At 38.9% G+C, this 24,638-nt stretch overlaps 2 protein-coding genes across 2 annotated transcripts; one reads left to right on the top strand and one right to left on the bottom strand.

Annotated features, from left to right (window-relative positions):
• Positions 1–963: 963 nt before the first annotated feature.
• On the bottom strand, positions 964–16,608 carry LOC141777639 (uncharacterized). Its single transcript, XM_074652090.1, has 14 exons — positions 16,461–16,608; positions 15,523–15,908; positions 13,666–13,768; positions 13,417–13,561; positions 13,098–13,180; positions 9,621–9,728; positions 8,943–9,061; positions 8,673–8,838; positions 8,368–8,465; positions 7,889–7,963; positions 5,669–6,412; positions 5,358–5,566; positions 4,638–5,212; positions 964–3,175 (listed from the first exon to the last, which is right to left on the bottom strand). The coding sequence occupies exons 2-14, from the start codon at positions 15,608–15,610 to the stop codon at positions 1,759–1,761; spliced, it is 3,930 nt and encodes a 1,309-aa protein (XP_074508191.1). The 5' UTR covers positions 15,611–15,908; positions 16,461–16,608; the 3' UTR covers positions 964–1,758.
• Positions 16,609–18,233: 1,625 nt separating this feature from the next.
• Positions 18,234–24,275, top strand: LOC141777643 (uncharacterized). Its single transcript, XM_074652096.1, has 4 exons — positions 18,234–18,979; positions 19,077–19,186; positions 20,674–20,773; positions 22,066–24,275. The coding sequence occupies exons 1-4, from the start codon at positions 18,766–18,768 to the stop codon at positions 23,031–23,033; spliced, it is 1,392 nt and encodes a 463-aa protein (XP_074508197.1). The 5' UTR covers positions 18,234–18,765; the 3' UTR covers positions 23,034–24,275.
• Positions 24,276–24,638: the final 363 nt, after the last annotated feature.

The following is a 24,638-nucleotide window of genomic DNA, read 5'->3' as shown; positions in this document are numbered from 1 at the left end:
AATGAATGTATGAAATATCTTTAATGTTTTTAAGTGAAATTATTGTCATACTCTCGCGTGGTCTTTTTATTATTATTATCTACTTATTTATTTATTTTTATTGTGTTTTTTTACTTTATGTTGGTTTTGTTTCATTTCTGTTGTCCTTTTATGTTTGTCACAGCTCTTTGTTTATGTTTTCGCTATGCTTCTTTTGCATGTAAATGTTTTTAATGTTTTCTGCTGTTACTATGTATACTGTAATTTTGAAAAAATTAATAAATAAATTTTAAAAAAAAAGAATCTCTCTATTTCTTTCTCCCATTTTCAGAATCAGAATCAGAGTCGTGTTTATTGCCAGGTGTAAGAGGTATACATTAGGAATTTGCTTTGGTTTTGTTGGTGCAAGTAAGCAGTATAATAACAAAAGAATAGATAAAAACATTAGAATAAAATAATAATAAAAACAATTGAAATTCTACCAATATACAATATACAAAATAAGCTATAAACAAAAATAAACATGACATAAACAGATAGTGCAAATATTGCTTTTTATATATTAATATTTTTGTTGCTTACGAGAAAATATCTATTAACAAACACGAAAAAAACAAATGTATTTTTATATAATGCATATGTTTTACCATGTAAAATCTAGTATCTAACGGGATACCCTGAAACTGTAAAGACAAAATTGCAAGGCCACAAAAACTGTATTCAAATGTGAAAAACTGCTCATTAACCCTCATTATTTACATAACTATTAATGTCTTTTATCTTCATCTATTATTTTTTTTTATTTAATATGTAATACTTGCATGCAAATTAAAGCTCATTGTCAGTGTCTGAAGCAATGTATCTGTCTTGTTCCAATAAAGTTTAAATAAACATGAACAAAAATAAATGAATAAATAATAATAATAATAATAATAATAATAATAATAATAATAATAATAATAATAATAGAAGAAGAACAGGCACTATCTTGGAAACATCTTTTTATTCACATAACCAAAAAATAACTTTGACTTTTGTAGACTTTAATTATATTCATCATAAATGGTACACTGAATTCATCATCCCTGCTCTTTCGAATCTATACCATTTAACCACATACTTGCAAACCGTTTATTTATACATATACCATATACGATACATATACTTTATATAATTACAAAGTATTGTATAATTGGACAATTCTACGGACAGGAGTAAGCTGGATTTAAGGCTAATCGTTTTACTTTTGATCAAAATTGAGTGAGATGTTAAGTTTTATAGATCTATAGTATGGAAGCTATGAAAGTTCATGCGTGTAACATGTCATCCTCAACATTTCAGCAGCACTTCAACATTAATATCACTTTCCCGCTTTCAGTTTCAGTTTTATTTAATTTAATATCAGGTAGCACAATTGCAGCTATTCATTTATTAACTTCCTAACAATTCCTAATTGCATCGTCCCTGGTTCGAGTCCGGCGGGGACCTTTGTTGCATCTCATCCTCCATCTCTTTTCCCTCATATTAGTCAGCTCTCTACGGTTCTCTGACTAATAAAGGGGAAAATCCTCCACTGGAAAATACTTTTAAAAAACCTATTAGATTCCTTGCTGCACATCAAGTTTGTGCGTGGTAGAAAAAAAAACACCTAAACATCTTTAGTAGCATTGCACAGACAATACTGCAAAGAAAAATACAGCCCTTTATGCTACACGTAGAAAAATAGTTTGTACAGTCAAAACACTTTAAATCAATAATAAACCTTCACTGTACTTCATTTCACCAATCCCTCTGCCTCTCCTTATCCTTCTCCTTCTCGCACTCTTTCTCTTTCTCTCGTCTCATGGTTGCTATGGCAACAGCCTCATCAAAACTAATGCTGAGGGGACTGTTTCTGTTTGTGTCCCTCGTGGCACTCTCCTCCCCATCCCTCCTCCTTTCCCTCTCTTCTTTCTCCCCTCCCCCGAGTGTGGGCTTCTCCTTTTCCCCCGTGACGTCCTCTTCACCCTCGTCTCCTGCACAGACTCTTGTCTGCTCCGTTGGGACTCTCGGCGTGTTTTCTCTCCCTCTGTCGGCGTCTCTTTTCTCTCTTTGCTGATGCTGCTGTCGGAGGGTATGGGCGGTCATCTTGCAGTGCTGAGGCTTCGGAGGCACGACCGGCACCGCTTTTACTTGGTAAACCCTCGGATGTTTGAAGACGACCAGCTTCCTCCCTACTCCTCCTGGGCTGCCCTCACTTTCCTCACGCTTTCTGCCCTCCTTCATATCACATCTGACCTCTTTTAGCTGTTTATCTACACTTGGCTGCTCCATTCTACATTGCTCATCAGCTCTCTCTTTGTCATTGTTCTCTTTTGAAACCACTTCCTCTCTGTCGTGATGCTGTGCTTCGTCATTGATTGTAGGCTTCCCTTGAATTTCTTCTTCTAGTTCACTTGTCTTTGGTAAGTTTATCTCTTTCTCCTCAAACTCTTGCTGAATCTCTGGGTCTGTGAGCTTCTCTTCAGTCGTCTCCTTTGATTCCTCCACTACCTCCTCTCTAACTTCTGTCTTGTTTGTCTCTCCTTCGTCAACCTCCACTATTTCCTCACCTGAAACCTTTGCAACCTGCTCTCCCTCCCCAGCAACGCGTTCTCTCGCATTCTTCATCTCAACCTGCTTACTTTCCTCGTCCTCTATAACTTCACATATAACATCCTCAAGTTCAACCCAAATTGCCCTTGCACTATCCTGCTCTTTGTCACCTCCCTGCATCTTTTCTTCATGTTTTTCTTCAGCTATCACTTCATGACCTTCCTCGGTGGTTTCTTCCCACATGTTGTCATCACTATCTTTTATTTCCAGAGCCACTATATCAACTATCTCTTTGCATACCTCCCTGTCCTTCTCCTCATCACTGTCTATCAATTGTGTTAGCGGTTCTGTTGCCCTTACAGAAAACTCTCTGAACTCCTCTGAGGAAACGTCATCAGTGTCTCTCTGTGTAGCACAGGGAACTTCATGACAAGGTGGATAATCACTGTGATGATTGTCAAACATGTCCGCCTCCTCCTCGACGGGCAGGTCAGCCACAGCGCTTGATTCGTCATCACTCGGCGGTGGAAAGTCAGCCCAGCAGTTTGTTGATGCCTCTGGGGTTAGAGGTTGTGCTTTGTCACTTTGAGTATCTTCCATGACATCTTCTTCTGGCGTTTTGCTGCAGATGGATGACAGACACATTTCAGAAAGAGATATCTTGCTTTGGAAGACTGGTTTGTGAGGTTTGTATGATTAAGTTTCAGTGTATTTCGTCGATTTCACATTGGAGAGCTAAACACACTGTGCAACAATATGAGATCTACTTTGTGCATATTCCTTACGTCAATATTTAAGTGTTTCATGATTATATGATCTTTCAAGTTATTTTAATAGCTTCATTTTGTATTTGTAAAAAGAGGTTAGTGGCTATAGAGGATGGAACCTGCCAAAAATAAATAAATAAATGTAGCCATTAATTAATTGATAAAATGTGACATAAACAGATATTTCTGTTTTCATTTGCTTCTTTATTTATTTATCTTTTTATTAATGATCTTATTTATTTACTCTCCTGTTTAATTTTCCCTTTTATTTATTTATTTTGTATTTATTTTTAAATGTATGTATTTATTTATTTATTTCTGAACAATTTTCCCTTTGCATTTCACCCCTTATATTTCCCCAAACTTATTTATTTCTGTATATTCTTTTCTCTATACATTTATTTACACATTTCTTTTTACAATTCTTTATGCATTTCTGCGTCATTATGCAAATGAGGGGGCTGTCACTTAATATTATTTTCTTCTACATATAATGACATATTTATTTATTTATTTATTGAGTAATTTATTTATTTATTTTTGATTTTGGCAGGTTCCATCCTCCAGCACACAAACTGTAAACACAACTTTGACATATTATCACCTTATAAAGTTCATATGGCGAACTTATTAGCAAACAGTTACCTATGTGAACATATTTAAACAACAGCTGAAAACCTATTTATTGAATTTGGTTTATAACTAATGTCATTCTTATTATTTATTTGAACAATTCTTTCATTTTTATTGTTCTTAATGGTCTGTGTTTTTCAATTTCACAAATCTGTTTTCATTGTCTAATTGCCCTTGTTTAAATGTGTTTGCATTTTAATTTTTTGTCAAGTGCTTTGAGCTACACATCTTGTATGAAAAATGCTCTATAACAAAAGATTATTATTATTATTGATATTATTATTATTATTATTATTATTATTATTATTATTATTATTATTGCTATTATTTTTATTATCATATCCAGTATATCCGGCTCTTTAGCTGCTAAATTATCCACTATGTTTACCTGCTAATTGTCATTTGATGCTGAGTGTACAGTTGCTTTATCAGCGCTTTTCCCCTGAAAACAGCTGCTTTGTAATTATCAGTGGATTAATCACTACAAGCGACACATTTCACATTACGTGAAGTTATCTAACCCATTGTTGATATAAACTGGATAAAGCACCTTTAAAGGGGCATTCAGTGATAAATAGTTTATCAGAACAGCCTATGACGGACAGAGATGCACTTGCATGATAACTGAGACAATAGCTTTGTTATACATATTGTGTTAAATGCCAAATAGGAAATCAGTTTCACCTTTGCCTATTGTTTTCCAGCTGGTCTCTTTCCTGGTGATCTTCCTCTTCCTTCTCTGTTATCTCCTTTTCTTCCAGTCCATCTTCATTTCCTTTGTCTTTCACCTCTACCTGCTCCAGATCTCCAGTGGTTGATAATTTACATGCAGAAAACTGTGAGCTCTGCGACGGCTGTACAGGAACTCCCACAGGAGCGCAACTGTCCTGATTATCAGTGTCTGGTTCGAAGGGAAAATCCAAGAAGAAATCAGCGGGAAGGCTTTTAACAAACATGCTCTCGTCTTCCTCACTACTGTAATCTTCATCATCACTGTCGTCCACTGCAGCCTCGTCTTCAGAGCAAGACCCCTCCGATCCGTGGACGGGTGAGGTCATGTAAGGCAAGCTGAGGGATTTAGTGTGTCGGCTGTATGAGTCGAGGCTGAGCGGCCGGTGTGGATTTGACTCTGTCTGGCTCTGGGTTTGTGATTCAGTGCCTGGTTGCGGGTCTGTCTGCAGCTCTGCAGGATGAACTTGCTCCATAACTTCATACTCATCATCTGAGTGGCCTGGAGGTTCAACAGAGAACTCGTTCACCTGAAAAAGAGACAAGAAGTGGAAGGGAGTTATGGCAGTTATAAATATTATATTCCATTTATGCTAATAAATTCCCCAAAATTATACACACTGTTCCTTTAAATACAGTTCAAACCCCATTCCGTACAGATAAAACAACACACACCTGATAGGGGACACTACAGTCCATGTGGTCCTGGATGCTGCAGTCCATTTGGTCCAGGAATTCAAAGTTATCCTGAACATAGCCAGACAGCTCCTGGTCGTCGCCCTCCACTTCAGTTGAGTTGAGGACGTCAGAAGTATCAAACACACAGTCATCAGCACGCTGAGTCACCTCTGGCTCACGATTAGCTGGCTTCACATCTTTCATGTCTGTAAATGAAGCATGGGCTAAGATTAGAGATGATCTTACATTATTTATTCATGTGGTATAAACAAAGTAAACTCATATGGTTGTGAAATAGGTGAAATTACCCATGTATTCATCATCAAAAGCATTATCTTCCTCAGTGTTGGAGGTCCTGCTTTTGGCTCGTTGCTCTCTGGACCCATCTTGACCTCCCGCCACCGGCTCCGGCTTCCATCTGCATTCTTCTCGGACCTCCTCTTCTTCCTCCTTCTCCTCCTCTTTCTTTCCTTCACCTTCTTCCTCCTCACCACCACCACCACCTGCCATTGTAGTCCCTTCTGCATCCACGACTCCTTCCCCCTCTGTCACTTTCCCACTGTGATTTTTCTCCTCTTTCTCAACCTTTTCCACCTTTCTTTCTCTCATCGCCACCTTCTCTTCTCCCTCCTTACCTTCCACCCTGTCCCCTGTATCCTTATCCCTGCCGCGGTGGATGACCACGCTGCCCCCGCTGCCCCCGCCCCCTTGCATCACCCCTAACGCCAGGCCAGAGGTGATGTGCAGGGGCACAGTGACCGTGGTGGGCCCCGTGATGTGCATGGCTGCTCTTCGGCTTTTATTGGAGAGTCCTGGGGATATGGACTGTAGAGTCTCGTTGCCTGTGAGTGCTAAACCTTCGGGGTCGAGGGAGGTGTAGGTGCCCTGAGTGCCCCCGCTTACCAACCCTGTTCCCCTGCGGAAAGTCACAGCATATTCACTGCCACCTATTGCACCGGCGGATGGCGTGACCTCAGAGCCAGACTGGGGGGAGGCGGTGACGAGGGGAGACACGTGGGTGGAAGGAGGGCGCTGGCCGCTACGTCTGGAACCTGGAATAAAACAGACACATAAGACTTTGGGCGAAGTGTAACTGTCTTTTTGAACAGTTTAATCTGATCCAAAGTATGACTGTTAATCTGTATCACCAAAAACGGTGTCCGGCATCTTCAGGCAAACTAATTTATCTTAAAGGTCCCATATTGTAAAAAGTGACATTTTCATGGCTTTTATATTATAAAGCAGGTTTAAGTTCTATATAAATACTGTGAAAGTATCGAAAAACTTAATCCACAGGGAAGTACACACAGCCCGTATTCAGAAGCTGAGCTTTTGAAACAAGCCGTCAGGATTTCTGTCCATTTGTGATGTCACAAATCTACAATATTTAGACCATTTCACAGTTTTAAACGTAAACATTCCAAATGGGTCCTAGTTTATTTCCTGTTGCAGTGTATGTTAATGACATCAGCTGACAGGAAGTAAACATGGACCCAAGCTGTTGCCTAGCAATGCAATTGTGTTGCAATTCCATTGAAATGCACTAAAACGGAGTGTTTCAAACAGAGGGTAAATACAGATTTATCAAAGCAGACAGTAGGAGGAAAATAAAGTTTTTTTTAAACATTAAAGCATGTAAACATGTTTTAGTAGAAACCCAAAATACAAGTATGAACCTGAAAATGATCATGATATGTCCCCTTTAAAGTTATTTTTCCGCGCGTATCCTCAGTGTTATCCAGCCATGAAAGATGTTCTGTTTTTATGCCACCTATCTGTCTCTGAAACTTTTCTTTTTGGTGCTCTAAGTATTTCACAATTACATTTGAAAGGGGCAGTTTATTGTGTCTTGCAATTCCCAGTAACTCTGAATAACCCAGAGGCTTCACTGTCAACATTTTCCCCTGGGACTACTTTTTACCAAAAGAAAAAAGGATCAAAGAATAATTTTATATATACATATATAAACAAAGTTAAAGATGAATTTGACTGATTTATAATTTATTTATTGTATTGATTATTTCTGTTTTTCTCAGATTTTCTATAGATATTGTGATAATAAAATAATCTGTATAATATAATTCTTATAATTCTATAATATATAATATAATTCTTTTGGACATGATAATCATGTAGTGAAAATCTGATATTGTGAGTATGAATGAAATAGTATGTATGTTGACAGCATGATCTGCTGATGATTCAGGATAGCATGGATGCCGTTTATGTCCTTTTGAGTATTTCAGATGTCATTTTTTAATTATTTGATCAGCACAAACTAAAATGAATTAATTTCCATTGTTGTAGGGCGGTTGCAGAAGTTTCACAAGCAGGTATCTCAAAAACCTAAATTCATAACATTCTCCAAAAGAGAAAATGTCTCCATGCTATGGTTATGTGATCCTTTTTTATTTATTCATCCCTACATCCCTCTGTGTGCAGAGTTGAATATTAGTTTCCTCTATTGTTGAAACATTCATTTATCGTTCTGACTAAATCTATTGGGAAATGTGTAACAGGAGCAGTACCTTCATTAGGATATGGCGGGGTGCTGAGGCAGTCCATGCTTCTTGCTGGTCTCAAAGAAACAGGCCTCTCTTTCTCTGAAACAAAGAAGCTATTATTAAAGACAGAAAATATATATATATATATATATATATATATATATTGTGGGGTGACAATAAAGAAAGAAATCACACAGGAAGTTTAAACCTCCTGTGTCAGACAGATTTTCTTTAGGAAAAAGCCCCCCAAAGCACCTAACAATTTGGTTATAAAGTTTAGTCATTAATCAAACATTCCTAACCCCAACTTTGACATCACCAGAAGTCACAATATCTGTAATTATGATTCTCACTTGAATCAGATGGTTTTACAGTTTAAATCTATTATTGTAGAATGTGGTAAAAATAATAAACAGAGGAAAAAATATTGCAATCTGTTTAAAAGGAAATAATCAAGGGTCGGAGCAACTACCAGGACTAATAACCGTGATGAGGTTTTGTACCTTTGGTGGAGTGTTTGTGCCTCCGTCGTGGGTCTGGAAATCGTCCTCCGATGTTGAAGATGGACATCCACTTCCTGCCTTTGAGAGATCCTTTCCTCCTGAACGAGACACAGAAAAAGAAAGACACTGTAAGCATCACTCCACCACAAACATTGTTGATTAAATCAGGCCTGACATGAGATAAGGTTCTCTAAATGTCTGCATGGTAAACGTCACTTTCCAAGCTGCACCACTGACCTTTGACCTCTGTATGAAACACTTCCTATCAGCCAGATCACACATAATAAATATATGAGTCTACTCACTTGTCTGTGCCTTCAATGATGGAGTGGTAAGATCTTATGGCCAGAGGACCGTCTCCTGGACTGATATTACCAAAGTTGGGGAAAGGATGAGTAGGACGAGACCCTTCCTCCTGATTGGGTATTGCTGAAGGGGAGGGAAGGGACTTCCTCCTCTCATTTGATAAACCTGAAGGCAGCAGGAGTAAGTCAGTGATACAGTGTGGTATAGGTAAGTAAGTATACGTGGGAAGAAAATGGAAATTCAGTGTTGTGATCAGGCTGGTGTGTTACCTAGTTCAGGAAACAGCTGAGGGACGTGTGTGAGGATGAACTCCACCACGATGGACTGAACCCTGACCTCCATGAAGGCTGCTGTACCGTTAAACCCAGACGTCTCAATGTCCTTCGACCTTAACATAAAGATCGATTGATTGATTGATTGATTGATTGATTGATTGATTGATTGATTGATTGATTTATTGATTGATTGATTGATTGATTGATTGATTGATTGATTGATTGATTAATTGATTGATTCATTGATTGATTGATTGATTCATTCATTGATTCATTCATTGATTGATTGATTCATTCATTGTTGGAAGGAAGAATGGAAGTAATTAAATCTATGTTGGAAGAAGCAAGGATGAATGTGAGTGAATAAATAAATGGATAAAATGAACAAACGCTAGAAAAAATGAAGAAGTGAAGGAAATGAAGAAAAAACATCTAATAATTTATAATATCATCAAACTCTAGTTAAATCGTAATAATGTATAATTAAGATCTTAATGGTTAATAAATTACACACAGCATAATTCCATATTAATCCTGCCTCATGTCCCTCTGAAACAAAAACGGCTTGTGTATCTTTTCGGTGCAGATTGTTGCTCAGTGTCTTGCTCAAAGGCAACTCACCGGAAACAGACAACACATATATTATTATTATATATTATAATATAAGCAAACCTGAGCAGATTGGGGGCCCAGACGATGGCCAAGTTCCTGGAGTGCATGTTGGTCTCTGGGGAATGTGAGGCCATTTTGACAAGATGACGCATCAGAAACTCCAGAGTCCTGATGGCGAAAGAAAGAAAGTGAAACGTTAAAGTCGAGATGAAATGAAAAACGCATTTTTAACCCCTTTAGATCACATCTCCGGTCAAATTGTGCAACTATTTAACAATACGGGATGTCTATTTGAGTCACATGGCAACTATTGGACAATTTACACCCAGCCAAGTTGCATATGCCTCTTAATTTAACAATCGTTAGCTAGCCGAATGGCTTCCTGCCCAAAGACTTAATAATAGTAGTAATAGTAGTAATAGTAATGTAAAGAGTGACAAAGTATATACACAAGGAGAAGGTTGTGGTGGATTAATGAGCAAACTCATTACTTTCACCCAGGAGGCCAGAGTTTGAGTCCCATGAGAGGCTGATTTTTAAACACTTAGTTGACTTATTATTTTCAGTTTTTTTTATTATTATTATTATTTTCAGTTTTCAAGGCAAGTCAATTTTATTTGTATACCCCAAAATCACAAATCACAAATTTGCCTTAAGGGGCTTTACAATCTGTACATATGTCCTTTACAGTACGACCCTCCTGCAAACTTTCAGTTGCAGTTTGATTAGGTTTAGGCAATAAAACTACTTGGTTAGGTTTAGGAAAAATATGCATACATTTCATACATTCTGCCATACTATATACACCCAGGTGTAAATAGCCACAATGGCTATTCCGCCCCGGGTGCAAATATTATTGTTGGCTACTGACACTTGGGTGCTAATAGCAACTGCCTTAACAATATATGCAAAAATCTTTGTACTTTTATACGTATGTATAACTTACTTACGTGAGATAGTATCAACCAATTTCAACCAATGATATCATGACATCATCCATCAATCTATCTGCGACTTATAGCAACAAGGGAGGTGTGTGTGGAGCCACAGTCCTCTGCGGCTCCATATTGCACTACATGCTAAGCCCGTCCACTTTTTACAGGTCCAATCAAATGCAAAGGATTTGATTTAAATCCCTCTCATAACTGTACACCGGTCATATATTCTGTTTCACTGGGAACTGGGTCAATGAGTGAAAATCAAAATAAAAGCCTTAAAAAACTGAATTGGCTAAATCGTTTATTTCTATGCTGATGACTTTGTTAATTACATTAACAACCAAAATCATATCGTACAGGCTTTCTAAGGACAAATGGGGGTCTGAGATCTATTTTAAATTTCTGTAGGCATGCTACCCAAAGCAACAGTATTATTCCCAACCAATCCCCAACCTTCCCCTACCTCGCTTCCTAATCAGCCAATTAGACTGTTGTCAGGCTATTAAATAGGCGTTATCAGTCGCTATAAGCACCATAGATGTGGGTCAATAGGGCCCTACTACACCCAATATTAGGTTTTATCATCTATTCACATGGTAGGTCACCGAAAGGGGGTATAAAAGAACACAACAGCAACCATAGTTGTTATGACAGGAGCAGAAGCAGAAGTAAGGCACTATAGAGAGGGTAAAACTCCATATGGGTTGGAGGTCATGGATGATGGATGTGAAACAAAACACAGGAGGCTGGGCTTCACATCCCATGTGAGACCAATAAAATGTAGTTGCCTTTGTGTTCACAAGCGTTAACTTTCACTTTCACTTTTGAAACGTAGTTATTTTAAGTCAAAGCATCTTTTTCCCTAAACTTAACTAAGTGGTTTTGTTGACTAAACCCACAGAAGTCGTTTTGTGTTAAAAATGTAACATTTCATTCAGTTTTACAACGCGTTGCTTTTAAGTTTCGCTTTCACTTTTACAACGTAATAGGCCGCTACTGACCCACAGTGCTTATGGCGGCCAATAGCGCCTATTTGATGGCCTGATAACAGTCGACTCGGGTGCGGTAGAGCCAGCGTTGTCTGAACTTCTATCGGATACACGGTTCCTATTTTTTCCTGTCACTCATATTGAGAGGAACGGCTGATTAGTTTAGATAAAATGAGCCGAGAAAACCGGGTCAGTTGTCCTGGATGTAAATGAAAATATTAACTTGATTACTGACACTTTCAGCACAGGCATTGACGCTCTCAGTTATATGTAATAAAGTTCACTAGTGAAACTTAATTACGAGCTACCTGTCAAAGTTTGCGTATAACGTTTGTGTGTTTGTTTTTTTTGTTTTTTGTTTTTTTAAATCTAGCTCAATAGAAAAAAAATGAGAGAAAGTAGACCTACAAACCTGGTGCATTAAAGCGCAATTAGGACCAAGAGAGTAAAAAGCATCCTGTGCTCCTTTCACATCTTACTTTTTCTACCTGTTTGGATTATTCTGTTCAGTATCGTGGAATAAAACAATTGACTAATGTTACACTACAGCAGGCTGAGCAGGGACAACAACTGGTGAGCAAAACATCCACATTTAGTCTTTATTGACTTAAATTATAGTTATGAAGAAATCAGTCAGACTGTTAGATTAATGTGTTGTTTAACTCCCTGTTTAATGGATCTCGGCACCCGTGTGTGTGCATTTTAACCCTGGCACTGGCAAGACGCAGGGCTGGCCTTAGGAGTTATCTGTAGCCTCCAGTACCTCCTCATTTCACTGAGGAGTTATCTGTAGCCTCCAGTCCCTCCTCTTTTCACTACAGAAACCATAATAAGGTGGCAGCTGGCTGGAGAAGGTCACTAGATAACAACCTACTTGCTCTTGGCTATATCGTATGTTATTTCCAGTAAATATAAAAAATAAAACGTGTGTTTTCTGATAAAAAAAAAAATTACGAACGTAGGAAGATAACAAGTACTACTAACCCATCTTTTAAGTGGTTACGTCTTCAGCTCCAGTCTGATCTGGAGCTCACAGCTGATATGTTCCTGGTTTGTTTACATGATGTAACAGAAGTGCAGATTTAACGGATTCAGTGGACAGAGAGCGTCAGATGCTACGCGATGCAGCGTGATAGTCGGATGCTCGCATCCAGTTAGGACACAGTGTTAGTTTATAACCTGATTTTGTGAACCTAACAGCATGTGTATGCGTGCGTGCGCACCTGTGCGCATAAGTGGCAGTATGTATACGCCTCTCTGTCAGTTTATTTCTTTCATGAAACATGATAATGTTAAAGAAACACTTAAAAAAGGCTATATGAGGTGAAAAAAATGCCCCTCCTGTCAAAGCTGATTGCCCGTCCGCCCCTAACACTCTGGCGCCGCCCCTGGGTAGAGCCCTAAAATCTACATATACAGGATGTACTCTGTCTCGGACTTGATAAAAACCTCAAAAAGCATCCAAAGCTTGAGTACACACTGGATTGAGTACCCACAGACTGTCACCTGCTTCCTCAATGCAGATAAGACAAGTTTTTAAGTAAGCTTTAGTTGGGAAAGCTGCATGAGATGAATAAAAGAGGCCCTCCGACTGTAATACTGGACTGTACCTGTAATGTGGTGCTGGTAGTTCTTTCAGCACATCTCCGATCTTTACCAGCCTATCCTCCTCCAGCTGGATGGCCACAGCCTCCTGTAACACAGACACATGTTTGAATCAATATGTTAGTACAATTTATCACTTTTATTCCAATTTAATTGTTGGGAATATGGCACGCAGGGAGATCTGGACTCATTCTGATTAATATATTCCATACTGTATACGCAGGGTATAGGTACTTTATACCCCTGTGATCAGTCCTATACTCCCCATGAACACATAGGAGGGGGGGAAATCGTGTGAAAGGTTTGCGTGTCTGAGCTACTCACAGCGAACTTGTCATACAGCTGGTATGTCAGCAGAGGATTTGGCAGCTCTCTGAAATAAGCTTTACACAGAGAGCTGACACAGTGGATGTCCTGCAGGTACAGGTCCTTGTTCAGATCTGGACTCCCGTCACTCTCAAACTCACCCCTGGTGGTATGCACACATAGATTCACTTTAGAGTATATCAACACAAGACACAAACCTCAATAAGTGGAGTATATATTCACAGATATAGGTTCAATGAAACTTACCTCAGTTTCTGTATGTTGGACGACACTCCAGACAACCTGTAGATGCCATCAACGACTCCATTTTTCTCAATAAACTCACTGCAGTATTGCAAGACCTGAGGAACTGTGGGAAACAGTGAATCAATGAAATTAATAATAACACAAGAACAATATGCAAAATGTTCAATTTGTTAACTTTGAACATACACATTCAGTTTTTTATGTATGTTGTCTGTGTTTCTGTATTTTTCATAAATAGTAGTCAATTATCCCTTATATGTTTTGTTTATGACACATATGTCATATACAGACAAAAAAATACCCTCACACTTCTTCTTTTATTCTACATAGACACCCATATGTGACTGAAACATCATGTATATGCACACTAAAAGAAGCTTTTTTTGTCCTTTTGTGCAGATTATTGTTAACCAGCACCTGCAAATGATTTATGGATGTACACGTATCTCCTGATGATGCAAAATGACAATCAAAATTGTGTTGGACAAAATATATAGAAACGTGTTCATATCCATATAGACAAGTTTATAAATTACACTCCTCTCTTTCCAAGACTGCGGTAACGTGGACAGCCGAGTGCATAACTGTGGTTAACGTCGTTCGCCTCGCTCAGAGGCCATCCTTACCATAATAACAGTACTTCAGGAGCAATGGAAGTCAGACGGCGGCTGGCAGTACCACGGTTTTGCACTCTGCGGTTCACGCTACTGCAGTTTCACAAGCGTGTCGGAGAACTACGGTGACCTTCAGGTAGCGTAAAAACGGAAAGGAAGGCTCTCTCCAGAGCCACTGTTATGTTTGTCCATTCTGGGCTACTGTAGAAACATGGCGGAGCAACATGGCCGACTCTGTGAAGAGGACCCACTCCCTATGTAGACTCGTTCCAAGGTGATTATACACTAATGAAAACATAGTTAAGAATATTATATTCCATTTCTGCTAAAAGATCCCCTAAATGCTACACACTGTTCCTTTAATGGATATTAAATGGCAGGATGGACTGTTGAATACTACATGGACTCCTGAGAGAAGTGATCATGCCTACAGTATGTTCCCAGGGCATGTGTGTCTCTTGATATAAACTAACATTGTAAGAGATTGGTAAGGGGCTATCTTCACAATTCAAGTTGCAAAAAAAATGAATGGAGATGGACATTTCAAATGCAGTTTGAATGGTAAAAATATGTTCAGCCACTGTGGAGATGTAAATGTCAAAAGTCAAGAAAACTGTCTTGTATTGAGGATTATAACATCAGCAGGCTATAAACTGTTGGTGATTAGAGCATATTGACCCAGGGAAAAACATTGCTCAGAATATAAAACTACTTGAAAGGTCTCCTTAATGAGTCAATAGTTACTCTGTCGAGCATTCGAGTAGGCCTGGTGTGGTTAATGGCGAGTGGTTTGAGTCTTAACAAAGAAATTGTTGAACATGTAGTTTAAAAAAGCATAGGCAAGTCTTTTCTTGACCTCATATCTGTCTGAGAAGCACCACTGCAAAAAATGAGAAACCAAGCATTCTAAAAACATGACACAAGTTCGGGCCAAATACGGCTAATAACTCAAAAAGATGTCGACCATCATTCCTGCAGGGTGACATTTTGAGGATGTCATTTGTGGTTTTGAAATATTCACAGCAACACCTTTAGTAACACTTTGATTTTACCAGATTAATGAGGACTATCTATCCATATCTATATACACATTGTTATATAAACATTGTATGGTTATTCAGACAACACTGGTGAGCTTACATTGCACATGTATTGCTATTGTTCTGACATAATGGTGTTTAGTGTGTGTTGCAATGTGCTTGTCATGGAGGAAATGGTTACAGGAATGAGTCTGTTCACTTACTCTCTTGAGAAGAGGCGGTCAGGTGCTCCAGCAGGTCACATCCAAACACCTTCTCTTTGTTCCCCACTTTTTTCCGATGTCTCCGCATCTCTTCCTGTCTGCTGTTTCACCTCACATTCAGACCGGCCCGAGCTGCTCCGTTTGTGACCGTCAGACCGACTGGCTGTCTGTATGCGCTGGCTGCTGGATGTGTTGCCCAACTCGGTTAATGTGACGCTGACTTTGTAGAGGTGCTGCACATTTCACATCTCTGACCGTGCGGCTTCTGCTTCCTTTGCTTCAGTGCATGTTGTTGGGTGCAGGTTGTTTCCTCTGTAAGCCGCCTTGCATTGGAGTGGATATGTTCAAGCTGAAGTGTTAGGACATACTTTGGTTTATCTTCCACCCTGCAAAAAGCAGAAATAACAGAAGTGCAAACAGCAGCTTCACGTTGCAGACAACAATTTCCCCCAAAATCAAACAACAAATTGCTCTGAATGCTCAGCGTGCATATGTGGCTCTCCACTTCCCTTCTGATGCACTCAATTTATTTTCGAATGAAAGGCCACACCCTTGCCTGTGTACTTCTCCTATTCAGTGAAGTGAGCCTCTGAATGTTTCAACCCAATCACACCATAATGTCTCTCTGTGCTGGTGGACCAAACTAAACCTCCACCCTGAGGACTGAGCTCAGTACAGGCCCCGTCTGTCCTCCCTCCTGCCCGCATGTCACGGCCATTGTGGCCCCTTTTTTTCACTGCAGCGGAAGTCGAGCACTCTCTAAGCCTGAACATATAGACTCATACAGACATTCAAACTCACTCTCCAGCCCCTCCATCTTCCTGACACCTGCCACTACTCTCCTACTGTCCACCATCCCTCCCTATTTGTCCACTTTTGTGAAAGACTTTCAATCTAGAAACGTGAGGAAATTAAAAGTTAAAAGCCAGTGTTCCTACCTTCACTCTGCATCGGCACACAAGTAGCAGCATAAAATGATGACGCAAGAAACCGCTAAACTTCCCCTGTTAACTTCCTGAGTGTCTCTCCTTCTCTTGTGCTTTCTCTCTGTATGTGGCCCACGGTTTCTCCGCCTCTGCTGAGTGAGTAGGGAAATCAGTTAAGTGTATGCATGTATTTCCCTTTATGTTTGTCTCTGTGTAGACTGAGCTCCATGTATAATTCTCACCCTGACAAGCAAGGAATTAACAGTAAATGTACATATAGGACAAATTCAACTTAGTTCAGCCCATTTCCTTGAACTGTGTCAGTTGTATATCAATGCTACATGCCAATACGAACCCCTACAAACTAAAGCAACACACAGGACATCAGTGAGTACGACAAAGGCTCTGAAAGTGCTAGTACAATCAGTGGTGTAGTGGTCATTGATGAGGTGAGGGTACTTGGTAGATGGTATAGGTTAATGAGGAGGAAGTGGGTATTCTCTCCTATATATTGCAATGGCTTTTTGGCTGATAGGTGGGTATACTGTAAATTGCCAGAAAAAGAGGTGGGTATACTCTGTATACCTGCAAATACCCTGCACTACACCATTCAGTACAATCACCACAAATTACTTCAATGCTACAAATTACTACAGAGCAAAACTATCCCGAAGACCCAGAAATAATACTACAACAGAAACTATAATTACCACAAATAAACTATAAATTAGCACAAATGACCACAGATTAGCAAACAGCAACACACAGTACAGCCAGCACTATAATCTACTGCAAACAACCACAAAGTTCATCATAAAGTACAAAACAAATACCAAATTAGTACATAGAACCATAGAGAATACCAATCAGCCAATCAGAGTTTCCATATAAAGTACTACTAAGGAACGCGAAAAAAACAAAAACTACAACAATTACTATAAATAATCATGGAATACTACAATGTAAATATACTCCATTAAAAGTAAAAGTTATAAATTTAAGATTTTACTTAAGTAAAAGTACAGACGTATTAGCAACAAAATGTACTTTTACTTTTTACTGTAGTATTGGTGGTGATGTAGTGGAGTAGAAAGTATAGAGATGCATAAAATACTCAAGTGAAGTACAAGTACCTCAAAAATTGTGCTTAATGAACTTAGTTATATTCCACTATTGTGTTTTATTAGACATTCAGTAATAAGTAAATACTTGGATATTACTTAGGCATTAGTGTACTATTGTGCAATATTGTATGGAATAGAATAATAGTAAGATATTAACATATAAAATATTGTAGTAATAGTCTCTAATACTTTAGTACACTGTGGCTCTGTGTAGTTTGTGGCTGTACCTATTGCCTGGGCCTTATCCTGGAAAGAAGTGATGAATCCAACCCCTTAATAAAGTGTTTATAAATTGTCACAGATGGCTTTATTGATTTTTTTTTTCACAACCTGGCAATTCAATCATAGGTCTAATGGCCAGTAGCTGTAGGTTACATCATCAGTAGGCCTGAATGAGTTATTATTGGTACCAAGAAATGCATTGAATGTCTGTTTCTCACATACATCTAAATATTGTCATTTTACTCATGAACTTGATGAGATCTGCATCTTCATATAAGCTTAGCAATGACATACCGATAATGTTATATATTAATATATGTGGCATATATATGTGGATTCAATGTATCAACATATAAGTTATGGACATTATTTTTAATGCTTAACAATTTCAGGTCATTATTAATGTTTAATTGCAAGGAAAACTAAATATGTTGCTATAATAGCAACTTTGTCATGTTTGCAAATGTAATCACCTGAAGCGTGACTTCCGCTGCTCGGGTCACAGTGCGGATGTAGTCAAATATTTACGGTAATACAACAAGTGACGTTGTTACGGTAACCTCGCTGTGTATTCCAGCACGTCCCCAAGTGGCGGAAATAACGGCGAACTAACAGCACTGCTAACGTTAAAAAGACATACATATTTCCCAACTTGTGTTTATTTAATACAGCAGACGGGTGTGAAGTGTGTTAATAAAAATATTTTTTATTTTTAATGCGATTAAAGAAGAGAGGGAGAGACACCGCCCGTGCGAACATCACGGTAGTAAAAACGAGCGACCCTTTCCCCCACTGCCATCCACGGAAGACATTTACAACACAGAGTACACAACAAGCACACAGTAGTAGCCTCTAGTATCTCCTCTCTCCAACAATCGGTACACATTAATCCTGAAAAGAAGTGACATACAGGCTCGTACAGGTGAATATATTTATTTAGTTTTGGAACAAGGAGCTGAAGTCGTGTGAACATGGAGAACTGCGGCTTCCAGAGCCAGCTGCTGTCCGTCATGGAGGTCCTGGCCAAGGCGGCCGTGGCGGAGATCGACCGGCGTGTGGGTGACAGCTGCGCGGTGCTCCGCCTGGAGGTGAGCCAGAGCCGGCGGGACATCGACCTGCTGAAGAGGAAGAGCGAGGTGATGGAGGCAGAGCTGAGGAGGGGCAGGATGAGAGCCAGGAGGAAAGGTAGTGAGGGTTTAATTCCTGCTGGGGTCAAGTTCTTGTATCTGTAGTTTCTGCCTCTATAATGTGGTGTATTGTTGTTGTTCTTCTTCCTCTTCAGTGTTTTATCCTCCAGCAGCAGAAAGGTTCTCTCCTCTAGTCAGAGTAGTGTTGAACAAAGAGAGACACAGCACAGGTTGGGATGCTGAGGCTCCACATCAACCCCAGCAGGTAGGAATATTGTTTTGATTGTTTATTAATCAGATTTTTTTTATTAATCAATTTGGTCTATAAAATGCTAGCAAATAATGAAACATGCATAATACAGTTTCCCAGAGCCCAATGTTATCTTTAAACTACTTTGTTATGTCTGGCCAACAATAACAAAACCTAAATATATCCAATGAACAGTTATAATAAACAGAGAACAGCCACACATTATTACATTTGATGGCTGGAACCAATTAATGTTTTAGATTTCAAACATTATTTGATTATGAAAAGTGTTCATTTTTTGTTTGATTTCATTTGTTTAACCCCCTAAATAGAGAAAACTTATCGTGTTTTGGGGGATCAAATAGTGTCACATTTGTGTGTTGTGTATGGAGGACGGAACCTGCGAAAATAAAAATATAAATCACTCGATAAATAAATAAATAAATAGGTCATTAAATATAGCAAAAATTAATGTAGCCATTAATTGATAAAGTTGTGTTGATATTTCTGTTTTAACTTGCTTCTTTATTTTTTTTTCTTTATATTAATTCCCTTATTTATTTACTTACTATTATGTTTAATGTTCCTTTATTTATTTATTTTTATATATTATTACATTTTAGTTATTTATTTTTGTATACATTTTTATTTTTGTATTCAATTTTGGCATTTATTTATTATTGCATTTATTTTTTTTAATTTATCTTTAAATATACAGTAGGTATTTATTTATGTATTTATTTATTTATTGTAGAATGAAGACTGGAGTGCAGCTAGCTGACTAGCATATAGTCAATCTTTGCACTCTGACATATGCGCGTGACACAGGTTGAGTGACAGCCCCCTCATTTGTATAATGTGGCAGAAATGCATAAAGAAATGTATAAAGAAAAGAATACAGAAATAAATAAGTTTGGGGAAATAAATAAGGGGTGAAAACGTGCAGAAATAAATTAAGAAATAAATGCATAAATACATTAATAAGTACATACATTTAAAGATAAATATTTAATAAATGAAAAATAAATAAAATAATAATACATTAATGCAAAAAATAAAGAAATCTATTAAAAAAATAATAAGAATAACTACATAAATAAATATGAGGGAAAATTAAACAAGAGTAAATAAATAAGGGAATTGACACAAAGAAAAATAAATAAAGAAGCAAATTAAAACAGAAATATAAATTTATGTCACATTTTATCAATTAGTTAATGGCAAAATTTATTTTTAAAATTATTTTTGCTATATTTAATAACATATTTATTTATTTATTGAGTCATTTTTTTTATTATGGCAGGTTCCGTCCTCCACATTTGTGAAATGAAATTGGTAAACATAAAACAAAATAAATGAAATATTTTTTAAACTAAGCTTAGACGGGTTTCCCCTGTACTTGCACAACATGTGTGCATCTGTTGTGTGTATTTATTTGACTCCACATTGTGAGGTAGTTAATCTCCCCTGTGTGAGTATTAACGTTGAGCCTGACGTTGCAGTGTGCAGACGTGGAGCCTGCTAATGAAGCTGAACACATGCTGATCAAAGAGGAGTGTGCAGAGGAGGACATGTGGAAGAACGACTCCGAGGACAAACTGAGTGAGTTCAAACACAAACATCAGACACTTCCCTTTGCATTATTAGCAGCATTAGACCATTTATATTCACACAAAATCACCATCATCACCATTACTATGAATTATTTTGTGCCGGTCACGTGGACCTCCACAGCGGCACCGATTATAGTTGCTGTTGTTACCCATGATGAGCAGCACATTCAGTCAGCTATTCAAAAATACAACAAATTACTGGCTAGATGTGCGACTTTAACACGAGTAATTTGCCATAAACCATCACTGTGAGCGCTCAAAATAAATTAGAGGCAGCACATTAGCAAACAGCAAGTGAATTCAGGTCCACAGGTTGTGTTTGAAAAATCTTTCATCTCCTCAGAGGTCAGTTCAGGTTCAGGTCGAGCTGCTCTTGGTTTGACAACATGAATCCAATATTGAATCTGCTTATTGAAAGTGAATCGTTTAGGGCTGCACAATTAATCAAAATTTTATCGAAATCGCATTATGGCCTACTGCAATTTTCAAATCGCAGAAGGTGCAATATTTATTGTCAAGCAGCTTCCGGGCGTCGCCAGATAGAGAGAGCCGGAGCAGCATGACCTCCTCTCCACGCCAAATAGATAGAGCCAGGGCAACACGACCTCCTCTCCACGCCAAATAGATAGAGCCAGGGCAACATGACCTCCTCTCCACGCCGAATAGATAGAGCCAGGGCAGCACGACCTTCTCTCCACCGTGGAACCTAGAGAGAGGACCAGATCTTTGTTTTTAGGTCACAGTTGCTTGGTAATGTAGATGTATGTTTCCCATGACAATACAACCTCAAAGAATGACATTCAAAGAACTAAATTGCAGTATTTGCTGTGCATATTAAATGTTTGTACATTGCTCTTTGGTAATATAAACAAGGGAGATATTATAAGATCTGATGAGAGATTTGTTTGACTTAGTGCTTGAAAACCTCTACTTTAAAGGGGACATATCACGCTCATTTTCAGGTTCATACGTGTATTTTGAGTTTCTACTAGAACATGTTTACACGCTTTAATGTTGCACCTTTACAAAAGTAGTTCTCAAGCTGTGGCTGATATATTCTAATGAGGCTGCATGTGACATAAGAAGGGGAGCCAGATCTGAATGGCTGGTTGAATCACATGTTTTCTGATCCCACAAAAAACTGACTGGGTTGTCTTATTACACAGTGTGTGGGTTGGTAAGCACTCTAGATACCCAGATGTATGAGCACAACACTGAAAAAGTGAGTTTTTCATGATAGGTCCCCTTTAAGATGATGTGTTGTTCCTGTTCTTTCTTTAGTCTCTGAAGCCGAGCAGCCGCCATGCTTCGACGCCTCACAACCCGCCCAGACTGACAGCTTCGTGGAGCATTACCAATCCGGTGAGAACCCAGCCGACCCGGGATCTCTGGTTTCCCCGGCAGACGGCTACAGCGCTTTCCCAGAGCAGCAGCTGAACAGACACCAAACCGAGGCAGAGCTCGTAGTGAAACACGAGAACGAGGAAGAGCCCGACGAGAATGCAGCCCCTCTCGATTCAGACCTCAAGTTTGCGACGGAGGAAGGTGACGGACAGCTGTGGTCGGCCAATCTGTGCAGAGACGCTGCTGATCCAAGCTTCTCGTGTGCTGAGCAACAGTTTGAGCCGCTTCCCTCTGTGTTCCCGTCTCAGAGTGGGATGCATTTGGAAGACACGGTGCCTCGAATTCACTCGGTAGGGAAATCCCATTCAGTCATGGTGAGCGCGGCACGAGCGAGAAGACGAGCCAGAACGTTTGGATGTAAGCGACCACAGCCAGATGAAGGACACAGTGCGTTATCTCAGATCAACACCATGGGTCAGTGCTCGATTCCTCAGCAATCACAGCATCAATACAGCGATTCTCCTCAAGCGATGAACCCAAACGAGGATTTGTCACCGCCGAACCCAGCCGTCTCTTCTTTCTGCGGACACAGCCGCAGCGGCAGCTTCGGCCTAGCGAGGAGGATGAGGACGCCCTGGAGGTCCGGCGTCGGCGAGAAGAGGTTCAGCTGCACGTACTGCGACAAAAGCTTCATGAGGTTCAGTCAGCTCAAAGAGCACCTGAGGAGTCACACGGGGGAGAAGCCGTTCAGCTGCCTGCAGTGCGGCCGTAGCTTCACCAAACAGTGTAACCTCATCAGACACGCGGTGGTCCACAGCGGAGAGAAGCCCTACGAGTGCTCGCTGTGTGGGAAGTGCTTCACCCAGCGCTCCAGCCTCAAGTCGCATCAGAAGACAGCACACTGAGGTCACAGGGGGTTATTTTATACATCTGACTCAGCGACATATTGTTGTTGTTTTTTTATCTTGGGCTGCACAATTTTGAAAAAATATCTAATTGCGATTATTTTGACTGATATTGCAATATAAGAGGGAATGATAATGTTTGATGATGATGTCGTTAAAAATTTTGATTAATTGTGCAGCCCTATTTTAATTGTTGTTTTATTGTTTATTTTGTTTTGTTTAAAACAGTTTTGTACTATTATAATATTGATATAATGAAACAGACTAGTCTTGAATCGTAATACCATAATTGAGCTTAAAGGGCCATACCAGTGTGGTTGCAAATTCAACACCATGTCTTTTTTTTTCCTTAGTATTTTTCCCACAGCTCTAGGCAGCCACTAGTTTCCATTGTTTTACATATAGTTTGAAAAACTGTTTTTTAGACTCTTGAACCTCACAACAATAAATAACTGATATGTACAGAATATATCTGAAAACCATATCTGCCTAAAACTGGAGGAAAATACATTTCTATCAATTTCTTCTAATCACAGTCAATAATCCGATCTGTTGAAAATGCGTCAAAACATGCAAAACCACTGCTATGGTCCTTTTTAAATGTGTATCTCCCTGTTTTGAAAGGCTCCATTACAGTAAAATGCTTATCTGACTGTTCTAGGTGAGTTAAAGGTGCAGTGTGTAGGATTTGGCGGCATCTAGCGGCGAGGTTTCAGCTTGCAACCAACTGAAACGTCTTCCATATGCCAAGCGTATAGGAGAACTACGGTGGCCGACGCGAAAACATGAAAGCGAATGGCCCTCTTTAGAGCCAGTGTTTGGTTTGTCCTTTCTAGGCTACTGTAGAAACATGGCCGCCGGCTCCGTGAAGAGGACCCGCTCCCTATGTAGATATAAACGGCTCATTCTAAGGTAACGAAAACACAACAATTCTAATTTTTTAGAAATTATACACTGAAGAAAACATAATTATTAATATTATTTATTTTCCATTTCTGCCAATAAATGCTACACACTGTCCCTTTAAACAATGAATACCTTCACTACTTTGGTCTTTTCAACATTGCTAATATTTTTATTTCTAAAAATTATCTTGTGTATGACTGTCGTTGGAAAAGCACCAACTGTCACAATATATTGTAAGAGTGCTTGTTTTACATGTTGTATTGTTGAGACATACAATGATGCACATTAGGAGAGTCCTCACACAGACAGAAATATGAGGGATACACTAATTAAAAATTCATTTTTCAATAAGAATGTCAGGTGGTCTGCAGTTCCCATGTTACACCAAACTCAGATCTGTCAGATTTATTGGTGCTAGAGGTGAACTGTAGAAGACAGGACCAAATGTTTTTATAATTATTGTTATTGGGGTCATTTTTATGCCTTTGTTAGACATTGTAGTTCAAGTCTGCACACGTCTTCAGCTTTAGTTACTTTATAATTGTACAGCAATTTAGTTTTAAGTGCAGCTTTGTGAGGAAAAGTCTGCAATATTGCCTCTAAATGATCATGTCAGTCTGGCTTAACCCAGTTAGACTAGTTTATGAGCAGAAGTGAGGCAGTTTGTTCCTCTAATGTATTGTCATTAAAGTCATTGCT

The sequence above is a fragment of the Sebastes fasciatus genome, chromosome 11, assembly GCF_043250625.1.
Source record: "Sebastes fasciatus isolate fSebFas1 chromosome 11, fSebFas1.pri, whole genome shotgun sequence".
Lineage (NCBI taxonomy): Eukaryota > Metazoa > Chordata > Actinopteri > Perciformes > Sebastidae > Sebastes > Sebastes fasciatus.
This window is presented reverse-complemented; position numbering and strand designations above follow the sequence as displayed.

Bases quoted from the DNA above. Each gene is read 5' to 3' on its own strand.
- LOC141777639 (XM_074652090.1), bottom strand. From the start codon at position 15,610: ATGCGGAGACATCGGAAAAAAGTGGGGAACAAAGAGAAGGTGTTTGGA. The intron at 13,562-13,665 runs GTAAGTTTCATT...GCATACCACCAG, and splicing joins TCCAACATACAGAAACTGAG to GGGTGAGTTTGAGAGTGACG. The intron at 8,839-8,942 runs GTAACACACCAG...TGCTGCCTTCAG, and splicing joins TCAGCTGTTTCCTGAACTAG to GTTTATCAAATGAGAGGAGG.
- LOC141777643 (XM_074652096.1), top strand. From the start codon at position 18,766: ATGGAGAACTGCGGCTTCCAGAGCCAGCTGCTGTCCGTCATGGAGGTC. The intron at 19,187-20,673 runs GTAGGAATATTG...CTGACGTTGCAG, and splicing joins CTCCACATCAACCCCAGCAG to TGTGCAGACGTGGAGCCTGC. The intron at 20,774-22,065 runs GTGAGTTCAAAC...TTCTTTCTTTAG, and splicing joins CGACTCCGAGGACAAACTGA to TCTCTGAAGCCGAGCAGCCG.